The sequence below is a fragment of the Sphaerodactylus townsendi genome, linkage group LG02 (assembly GCF_021028975.2).
Source record: "Sphaerodactylus townsendi isolate TG3544 linkage group LG02, MPM_Stown_v2.3, whole genome shotgun sequence".
NCBI classification, from domain to species: Eukaryota; Metazoa; Chordata; class Lepidosauria; order Squamata; family Sphaerodactylidae; genus Sphaerodactylus; species Sphaerodactylus townsendi.
Window position 1 is genome coordinate 19,489,994 of NC_059426.1, and position 10,411 is coordinate 19,500,404.

Sequence of the window (10,411 nt, forward strand, 5' to 3'; positions counted from 1 at the left end):
AGTGTTCAGGGATCTTCTTTTTACTCTGCTGCCACCATAAAAGAGTAGGAACTAGGAGTCCCAAAACTGGCCTCTGGCTGCCAGATATAATAAAGGATCCCACCACACATTCGCTCTTGGTCTGAGGGGAATGTCCTTCAGAGTCCCATATACAAAAATGGAGGGAACTCAAAATTGGCTGGGATTCTAGACTCTCAGACAGGCACTCTTCAACCTCTCACACACAAACACAGGCTGGCTTGAGGGTAACTTGAACACAACGAATTAAATTTATTTTAAAACCAAAAGAAAGGCTTGTTAAATGGCTCAGAGAGGTACTAAAGCTTGGCGGTTACAGAGAGCCTCTTTTCACTTAAAAGTTACAGAGCTTCAGATATTACTTCGGTTTCTCAGACTTAACCCACATTCAGACACACGCAGGTGTCTCTCAGAAACGACTTGGACTTAATATACTTTACTTTTCCTCACAGACACACCCTTGACCTTATTTCTTCCACTACCCACTGTTTCACATACCCTCAGTCCTGGCCCTGTGAGCTCTTAGGCATTACACAGCCTCCCTCACTCACACACACCAAACCCGCTCTACCTAGAGGTTTGGGGCTTCCCAGACTGGTATGGTACAGGGGCTAGACAGACTCCTAGGTCTGGTCAGTGTCTACTGACAAGCCTCTGGCCGGCGCTTCGCTCTGCACCAAAAAGCCAGTGCCTTCCTTCCTCTCACAACCTTCCTTCGTTTGAGGAGAGTCACTAGAATCCTGCCAGCTATCTGAGCTGCACCAGAATTCCTTTACACCAGAGACAGAGCGGGGAGACTTCACTTCACAGACTCTGCTCTCCACTGAACACAACCTGTTCTCTTCAGAACTCTCCACCAAGAACTGTCTGACAGGCTCTCTCTGTCTTTCTGTGTATCTAGCAGCGTTTTAGCGCCCCCTTACATTGGCCAGGGGCAACAGTGCCTTCCATCGACCAATCACCTTGCTTTTATTTAAATTAGGGCCTGCTGCCTTACTTTTACTGTCACCCAGGCCTCTTTAAGCAGGCCTGCTTCACACCAGCCCTTCAGGGTGGGGCAAGTCCGTTACAATGGGCATGACAATCAGTCATCTCAAACCAGTGGGGTAGATCAAGGCCTATCTCCCGTATCCTATGAAGTCCATCTTTTGTCTGCACCCAACCATTTCCACAGTCCACAAGGGCAGCCATTACATTAACTGCCTCCAATACTCATGCATCTCTTGAAGAAATATGTGAAGGTATCGCATGGATCTCAATCTCTTATTTCCTTTGGCACTACAAGACAGGCCAACAAGCATTAGTCTTTGGCTGGCGAATGTTCCAGTAAATCTTCTCTACATAAAAGAATGTGACAGCAATTTAGGCACCTACTTAGGATGCACATACATTACCTGCATTCAACATCTTGACTTGGATTCCCTCCCCCACCAACCAAGTACAGAATATTAGCATTTACCATGGTGTAGTCAGTAGAATCCACACTCATCTGGGATAGTTTGTTCTTTGATTTCAATTTCCTCTGGCATTTGGGGGACCTGAGCGTTACTATTATTGTTTTCATTCTTATTTTTGTGGTCAAGTGTACAGTTTTCCTTACTCCACTGTACTTCACTCATACTTCTTATACCTTGGGGAAATTGTCACCCCTCTTTGGCTAACTCATTCCCCAAACTGGGAGGATACTGTTCCTATTGGGTGTTAAAGATACACAAAGAAAGTGGAAGGAGCTAAAGGTTTTAACATCATGTTACAACGAGAAATGTGGTTTGCTTTTAATTGATTATAAAATAGATCATTTCTACTATCTACTTGATATGTCACAGGCAGGGATCTATGGGTGAGAATATAAGCCTGCACTTTTCATTTCATTTGGCTGGGAAAACAAAAAGGAAACAAATACAGTGTATTTTCAACTGAACCCCCCCAAAATGTTTAAATAATAGAATAGAGGGCAAACATGTAATAACAAAAACAAATAATGGCAATAAAAGTTTGATGTACAGTTGGTCCAGAAAGCTAGGACACAAGATCTTTCCCTGATGTTTGTCTACCTAAACCAGGGGTAGGGAACCTTTAACACTCAAAGAGCCATTTGGACCCGTTTTCCACAGGAAAAGAAAACACTTGGAGCCGCAAATAATTTTTGACATTTAAAATAAAGATAACACTATATATACAGGGTTTTTTTTACATTTTACTCCGCTCATTCTGAGAAGCGCATGGATGCGGCCGCCCTGCTGCCTGCAGGGCAGGCAGTGATGAATGTGGCTTGGCCTCAGCTGGAAGCACCTGCCCTCATCTAACGGGCAGGTGAGAGGGCCATCACGCCGCCCAGCCAACCGGGTGCTGGTGTGTCACCAGCTGCTCTGCAGGCAAGGATGGGGCCGGTGGCTCGGCTCGTGGAGCCACAGTGCAAGGGCAGAAGAGCCGCATGCGGCTCTCGAGCCGCAGGTTCCCTACCCCTGACCTAAACAATGCATATAAAACTCACACAAAATACTGGGAAAATCAGTGCATACTTTGTGTTAATAGCGTCAGAAGCATGAAGCACTTCCATTAGACACAGTGAAACAATGCTATCACAAGCAGACATGTATGCTTTTAAGTCCACAGGCTTAGAAGGATGCAATCTGTTTAGGAATGCACTATAAAAACAGTCATAGTTTCATGTTTTTAGCTAAATATGTTTTTCTGACTTCTGTAACCCATATGTGACAAAAAGAGAAAAGAGAATGGGACACCCATGTAAAGATATTTGACATTGTCTGTGCCAGGAAAGACATCAGTGCAAAGATTTTCTCCAATCCAACACAGCAGAATGAATAAAAATACAAAACATGTTCTTTGAATATTATGTTCACTCTTTGCTGGGCTATTATATGATTATATAACAGAGGCCAGTTTTCAATATTGTACTTTATTTACTGGGATACTGGGACAAATTAAGTATTATTCCTGTGGACAGAGTGGTGTAGTGATTGAGAGTGGTGGACTATAATATGGAAAACTGGGTTTGATTCCCCACTCTTCCACATGAGTAGTAGACTTTTATCTGGTGAACTGGATTTCCCCCCCCACTCCTAAGTATGAAGCCTCCTGGGTGATCTTAGTCCAGCACAGTTCTCTCCAAAGTATCTCAGTTCCACCTACCACACAGAGTAATTGTTGTGGAGAGAGGAAGGGAGGGAGTTTGTAAGCTGCTTTGAGGAAAGATATGTGGGGTATACAATTCAAACTCTTTTTCTTCTGCTGCTAAATGGATTCTTTGGAGAAAAAAATTCTTTGGAATTTACTGTTCATTTCTTCTATAGATCTGTCCTATGCTACATTTTGTTCTGGTATTACCAGAACAGAAGATGCAAAAGAGGATCCCTGGCAGAGTAGTAAGTTTGGAGATACCCAAGCATGCATCCCTGAGAAAGGTGAGAATTCAACAAATCTGCATCAGATTGTTTTATGCATTCTCACTCTTTATACTTTCCCCCCAAATACATACAAAATGCATATATACCGGAATACACGAAGGGCAGGATGAATGGATTTTCCCTGACATGAGTATTTCAGATGCAACATATAGCGATTTAGTCTTTGAGCACAATCCAAGTAGAACAAATAAGCCACGTTATATGTCTCGTTGTTTTAACAATTTGCTAACTCAACCATCAGCACCTATTTGTAATTCTTTCTAGCTTCAGTTGTCAGATTTCCATCTCCAATTCATTTGATCTTTGGTTAGTTATTCTCTTAGCATGCAGGCCATCTTCTACTTTTCCTCCTCCTGCGGACATTCCTCAACAATCTGTTCTAGGTCTCGCTGTCTTTTTTACTATTTATCTCACCTAAATTTACCAATTCCCATTGTTGTCTTTGTTTTTGTTTTACATCATGTCCAGAAGAATTACTGCCAACAGAGTCTGTTGAAGAATTTTTTTTGAGAGAGTTGTCTTTTCTGGAGAACTTATCAAGCTCCTATTCTTCAAGCACTGGAAATAGAGCACAGCAAAGCCAAAAAGTGGTTGACAGCCCTTGTATGGCTCCCCCTATTGAGGTACCTGTTACAGAAGTCGAATCCTTAACAAACTCATCTGGATTCCTCCCTTCCCAACTCCTTGAGCTAGGCCTTGATGCTGCTGGGGGATTAAATAGTAAGTACCAGGCTGACTTGTTTGAAATTTTTAAAAAATTAAAAGGCAAAAGATATTTTGAAGCATGGCTGAATTCCAGCATAAGAAAGTTGGATTTTGAAAATAAATAAATAAAATAAACAATTTTGAGAGTATGTATTATTTGCATTTATACCCGTCTTTGCACGTAACATATGGGGCAAGACTGTGTTAGTTTAAGCAGTACTTCATATGTTTACAACACTTTGCACCATATCTGCAATATGGTTTTATGTAGTTGTGTATGCTTTCTCATTAGTTCTTTGCTCCCTGTACAAATATGTTCCATGGGGTGTATAAGAATAATAAATACAACACTGTAGTGTGAAGATCTGGTCTAGCTGGTGGTTAGTTTTCAGTTCATAGAAAAAAGCTCTATTGAAATGTGATGAATTATCTTAGTAGTGTGTGGAATGAATGAACATTATAGAGTTATGCCACCATTAATCCTATTAAAGGTACACCATGCACTCCAGCAGCCACGTGTTTTAGTTTGGCTGTCGGGCCAAGAAGAGTGTTTTATTTATTGTTACTATAGTAGCACAAGCATTGTGTGAGTTTAAAGGAACAACCAAACAGATCTACTCAGCAGTTTAAATATATTCAATGGGGCTTATTTCCAGTATGCACTTTTAGGATTACAATTTAAATATCTTAGTCTAGAGTGCACACATTACAGTATAACAAAACAAGAATTCACTAGCACTTTAAAGACACGCAAACTGAATTCCAGCATAAGCTTTCATGGGATAATTTTAAAGAACCCTTTAAAGTGCTTCTAGTCTCCTATTTTATTTTCTTGCTACAGATTACACAGCAAACAATCTGGAATATTCCAGTTTTAAAAAATCATTCACTTGTTCTCCATATTTAACATATGAAACAGTGCAATAAACTTGTAAGCAGAAGATGCATCTCTAATTCTTCAACATGTCTTTGACACTGAGTTTACAGTTATTCCTCCTTCTAAAATGATTTAAAATCCAGCTGAATGTATTTTGTGAAAGCAGTAATCCTCTGACTGAGTTGGAATGCTTGGTTCAAAACCCATGAAATTATTTTAAGGGATGTTATTCCACTAAGGCACCAGAAAGAAGCTAAAAATGTTATTGCTAAAATGGTTTCTTTCTTTTAAAGGGCACATTATGTCAACCAATGAAATTATTTTTGTTTACCTGTGTTGCTACAGTGGAAGCTAGTAGCCGAGACATGTCAATGTGGTTCAGTGCTCTTGTGGACTTGGATCCTCTTTCAAATCTAGATGCCATTGGACGTTCAGACGATGAACTCCTCACCGCATGATTAAGAGTAAGTGTGCACAAGTTTTCTGTCAAAAGTGGCCTTCAAGCAGAGATCCCTTAAACTGCAAATAGGTCAATTCCATGGGTATTTAGCTATCCATTGCTACTGGTGAAATAGACATCAGAATTTATGTCTGAATGAAATGATACTCGTGATTTCATTCATAACTTCACAAAACGAAAGCCATGTAAGTGCAGGGGTACAAGTTAATTTCTTCACTGTTTTACACTATATATTCATTCATTTGGCTTGATTCAGAGCCCTTTGGGGGTGGGCGGTATAAAAGTGTAATAAATAATAATAACAACAAGAATAATAACAAGAACAATAATAAAGCAATTGCTCGAGAATGTCTTTTAAATTATTCTAGAATCCAAACTCTAGATTATTCACACAGAAAAAGAATGGAATCCTCTGTAGGAAGGGAAAAAATAAACTGCTTTTATCAAAGAGTAGTAAATAACTGGTCCTGCTTACCTGCTTTGATAAACTATACAGAACTAGAAAAACACATTCTGTTAGTCATAGGCATTTCTCCAGGCTTAAAAGATCTACAACTACTAATAATTTGTTTCTGGGCAACATGCACAGTGCTGGCTATTTCTTATTGTCTGGTTCGGAACTGGGCCCTGGAGTGTGACTTTTTTTAAAAATCCACACAACCGAGTCAAGAACAGAAAAAGAGCTTTACTACAAACCTGAACAATTCTTTAACTTTGTAGAAAAATCTAACATCTTTTTTAGAAGTACTTTGGGGGAGCAAATCCCCCCAAATAAAAGAAACAGCGAGAAGAGAGCACTGAAGCTATGTTCTGAGATTTCAGTGACCATGTTGGGGGTTTCTAGGCAACCACAATATAGCTGAAGTGGACAAGGCCAAAACAGCCTTGGAAAATGTCAGCCCCCCCTCCCTTGTCATTTGTCCCAACAGATGATGACTCATAGGCCCAACAACAGCCACCAGACTCCCACTCTTCATACTAGTCAGTTGGGCCTAGCAGCAGCAACTATCATATAACTCAGAAGACTCAGGGGAAGGGGCAGATAACTAATCATATAACTCAGGAGACTCAGGGGAAGGGGCAGATAAAGGCAGGGGTGGAAAGGAGAGAAGAAATCAGGAAAAGGAGAGGTTATGGGAGGGAAGGAAGAAATAGTTGGAGAGGGGGATATAGAAGAAATAAATGCTGTGCCTGCTAGTCTTTATGGATCCCCACATGTCATCCCTTAATGAATTGGGGCCAAGTTACCCAAGGTCCCCCTGCTTTCATGAAAGCCTGTTTGCCATTTGAATCACCTTCAGATTGTTCCCTGTTTCCCTATTTCCTGAAGTAAGACTGGTAGCCACAGAGAACATCAAAAAAGTTCTTGCTAGGAAAAGCTGCTAGTATTTCCTGTTTTTACATTTACAAGGAAATGATCTCATTTCAACCTCTTGAAGAGTTTTAATTTAAGTTTTCTTTAATATCAAAATTGGGGTATGACAAGTCCCATCTGTGTTCTGACATTTCTTCTCCGTATCTTCCTGAGGGCAGATGAGAAGTGGAAGAGTTTGCAGCAATCTTGGAAGATGACCAGGCATCCGTTGAACACCTAACCAGATGGACTGAAATATGTCATCTTACATCGTTCTGTCTTTTTAGCCTCAAGCACCTGATTGTGTAAAATAGCTCTCTCGTTCCTAGGAATTAAGTTTAAGGTTATAATCAGAATACCATTTTTGTTGCATTTAGTTTAATTTCACTATCGTTCCCCACTGTCCTGTTACTAATCTTCCCATCTTTGCTGTATACACATGGGTCTTTCTCATGGAGTCCTCTCAGCTTTTGGTCCTTAATAAAAGCAGAATTTGTATAGTTGCACCTTGGTAGCCATTATTCTTTTCTTATAAACTTGATTTCTTGTACAAGACTTCGGAAATGGAGCTCTTATCAAATTGTGGGGCCTAGATCACTGCCTGAAGCAGAGCCTATCTTGGCTGCTCGCTGTTATAATTTGCCTAGTCTACCATCTTCAACTTTGTGGCATTAAAGTCACCAAGGAACAAACCTGACAGAGGCTACCATTCCATCAGGTTTTCTAACAAGGCCCGAAAGCTGTTTTTGCGAAGGATGTAAATTGAGCAGCGGGTGAATGGCTAAGAAGCTATCCTAGCTGCCACAACTGCAGAGATAATCAACAGGTATAACAGTTTTCTGATATACATTGTAAGAAAAATAAATGGTAACCAACAATGGTGGGATCTAATACCATGACATATTTGCCACATATGGAGTCGTCCTTAACAGGATCGCTAGTAGGATTGTCTCAACTGGTGGACAGAATTACATATCTGGGTGTCTGTGAATGCATGACTCGAGTCCTCATTTTTGGTCACCTTTATTTCTTCAGAGCTGCTTGAGATGGTGTTAGTGTTACTAGCTGCACTTTGAACAGGTCCTGTTTTTCAGGTGGGAGTGCCTTCTGGCAGCCTCTCTGATGGCTGAGGTCCATGCCACTGCTTCTTTGCTACATCTCACTTTAGAGGATCCTCACACACAGTCTTCAGAAAACAAAATGCCTCTTTTCATATACTGTACATCTTTTTCAATCCACATACAAGGGCCTTCTTTCGTGTCCAGCCTTCTCTTACAAACCAAATAACAGCAGTGAAACATTTTGATTGGACAACTATCAAAGAGTTGATGGCTTTTAGCAAATGCAGTTTTGGAAGAAGTAGTGCCACCATGAGCGATAGAGCCGAAGAAAGGAGAGCCGGTCACACTGGGCAGCAATTTGTCTGGTAGCTGAAAGATACCAACAGTAAACTGGCCTCAGGAATCCACACAAAACTAATTTCCTTGAGCTCTCATTATTTAGCAAGTGCAGTCCAGTTAAACACGGAGATACTCTTAACACATCCTGATATTAGTGTCAGTACCACACCACTGTAGAAGAATCCAGATCCTTGGTTATATTGTACGACTCCAGCACATTACACAAATTCACGTCATTTTTAAAGTAGAAACAGTTTGAACCCCCTCCCCGCTTTTCAATCAATATTAAAATATCTAGGGGATTTTAGGAGAAGAGCATAATCACTCTGAGGACCAACTTTGTTTTTGCGAGCTGCTTGTTTGACTTCGAATTTTAGCAATCAACTCACCTTTTCAAAACAAAGATCTAGGGAGTACTCAAAAATCATAGATGTAGAAACCAATTTCTTAGATACAACAGACTACTTTCTATTTAAATAGGGTGTAATCATTTGTTTGTCAGATCCTGTCCACACTGAGACAGCAAAAGGATTAGAGAGGATTTGAAGAATTATGGAATAGGCATGTTGTTATAGTTGACTACTCTTAGTGCTGGGTTAAGCCTTCCCTCCTCTTAATCTATGATAGCATTATAGCAAATCTCTTCCGAGCAGACAGTAAACAAGCTGGCAATATGGCATCAGTCTCGCTTCTGTTGTTTTGGTGTCTGGCTTCTTTTTCTTCTTTTCTATATAAGTGCATTCCTGCAAAAAAAGGAAAGAATTGTATCCCAACCCTATATATCTTCAATAAAACCCATTGAAAGCCGGAGGCACTTTGCTCCAGGACCTGGGTTGAATAGTAAGGTCTCAAAGGACTAACATGGCAAAACTGACTCAAAATGAAACATGGCACTGTTACAAATTGTTCCCCTTAAGCACAGAAATCCAGAACCCAAGTAAAAGCGATGCTAAACCCAGACATGATCCCGCCAACATTGCACCAAGTGATTCACACCTAAAAAATGAAACCAAGAATTACAGTGAATAATTGATGGCAGAAATAGCCGTTTGTATCTTTTTTTCCCTTTCTCAGCTGTAAAGCTAAGAAAAGAGAAATCTGGAGCAGCTTGAGGACGGGTCTCAAGAGCAGTGCTGACTGATAGCCCATGGAGTCTGCATGGGAGCTTTGTGACTTGTGATATCGAGACAACAGCGTGGGACCAAGCAGGACTGATGCAGATATCTGAACAGTACGCTCAGGAAAACCAAGGCTCTTAAGTACATGTTATATGCGGGAAGTCAGTTACTCTTACAGACCTTCAGTGCTGTTTCGAGGTTTCTGAACTCTTCACCCAGATCACTGAACAGACGGCCAGTGGTTTATACCTGCCACAATTACAATCCTCACAGCTCTCCTCTAAAGTACTTTGGGGGGGGGGGGGATGTAAAACCGACTTCCCAGCGAGTGTGTGATGTGGACACAAACTCTGGAATCACTGTTGATCACCACAGAGTCTAGCATCATATTTTATCATCCTGGTCAACAGCAAAGAACTGACACAACAAGTCTAAACTTGAAATATTTATTGAAAGTGTACGAGTCCCATAAAGGTGAGTAAAACATTTTTGTAAAAAAATTCAATAAAATTTCTTGCAGTCTTACATCTGTCGTTAAAATAAAAACAATAGAAAAACAAGAAATGCCCAAACACACTGGTGTGTATTGAGGGGGAAAAGATTTTTAAAAATCTTACATAGTCAAACATCATTGGCCTGTGCAAATACAGTTGACCAAATGAGGTACAGATTTCACCATACCTTGAACTTTAGTACTGGCAGAAAACAGGATAGTCAGTCCTGAGCAAGAGAAGGTGAACCAGGGAGGAAAAATACATCATGTGCCACTGGCAGTGAGATGCTGTGATCAAGCTACACTACAATAACCGGACAGAGTAGGAAGGAAAGATACATCTTAAGAAACGGTATTTCCCCTGGAACGGGTCAAAATAGGGCAGATAGCCACACGTGATGGTGACACAAGAAGCCAAGGAAAAGATCCATGCGTAGCAGCTTATTCTTCACCGAGAATAAGTGTGGTGAGAGCCAGCATGTAGTGGTTAAGAGCAGGTGGACTCTAATATGGAGAACCGGGTTTGTTTCCCCACTCCTCCACATGAGAGGCAGACTC

The 10,411-nt window shown here is 40.8% G+C and overlaps 1 protein-coding gene across 5 annotated transcripts in view; it reads left to right on the plus strand.

The window, feature by feature from the left end:
- Nucleotides 1-7,378, plus strand: part of ICA1L (islet cell autoantigen 1 like) — a 28,175-nt gene extending 20,797 nt beyond the window's left edge. For 3 of the 5 annotated variants that reach the window (XM_048487077.1, XM_048487076.1, XM_048487075.1), the window contains 4 exons: nt 3,333-3,443; nt 3,915-4,166; nt 5,374-5,492; nt 7,022-7,377. In XM_048487077.1, coding sequence (XP_048343034.1) covers nt 3,333-3,443; nt 3,915-4,166; nt 5,374-5,486 — 476 coding nt within the window. In that variant the 3' untranslated portion in view covers nt 5,487-5,492; nt 7,022-7,377. Of the gene's footprint in view, nt 1-3,332; nt 3,444-3,914; nt 4,167-5,373; nt 5,493-7,021 lie in introns of all 5 variants that reach the window. The other 2 variants (XM_048487080.1, XM_048487079.1) reach the window with 2 other exon arrangements.
- Nucleotides 7,379-10,411: the final 3,033 nt, after the last annotated feature.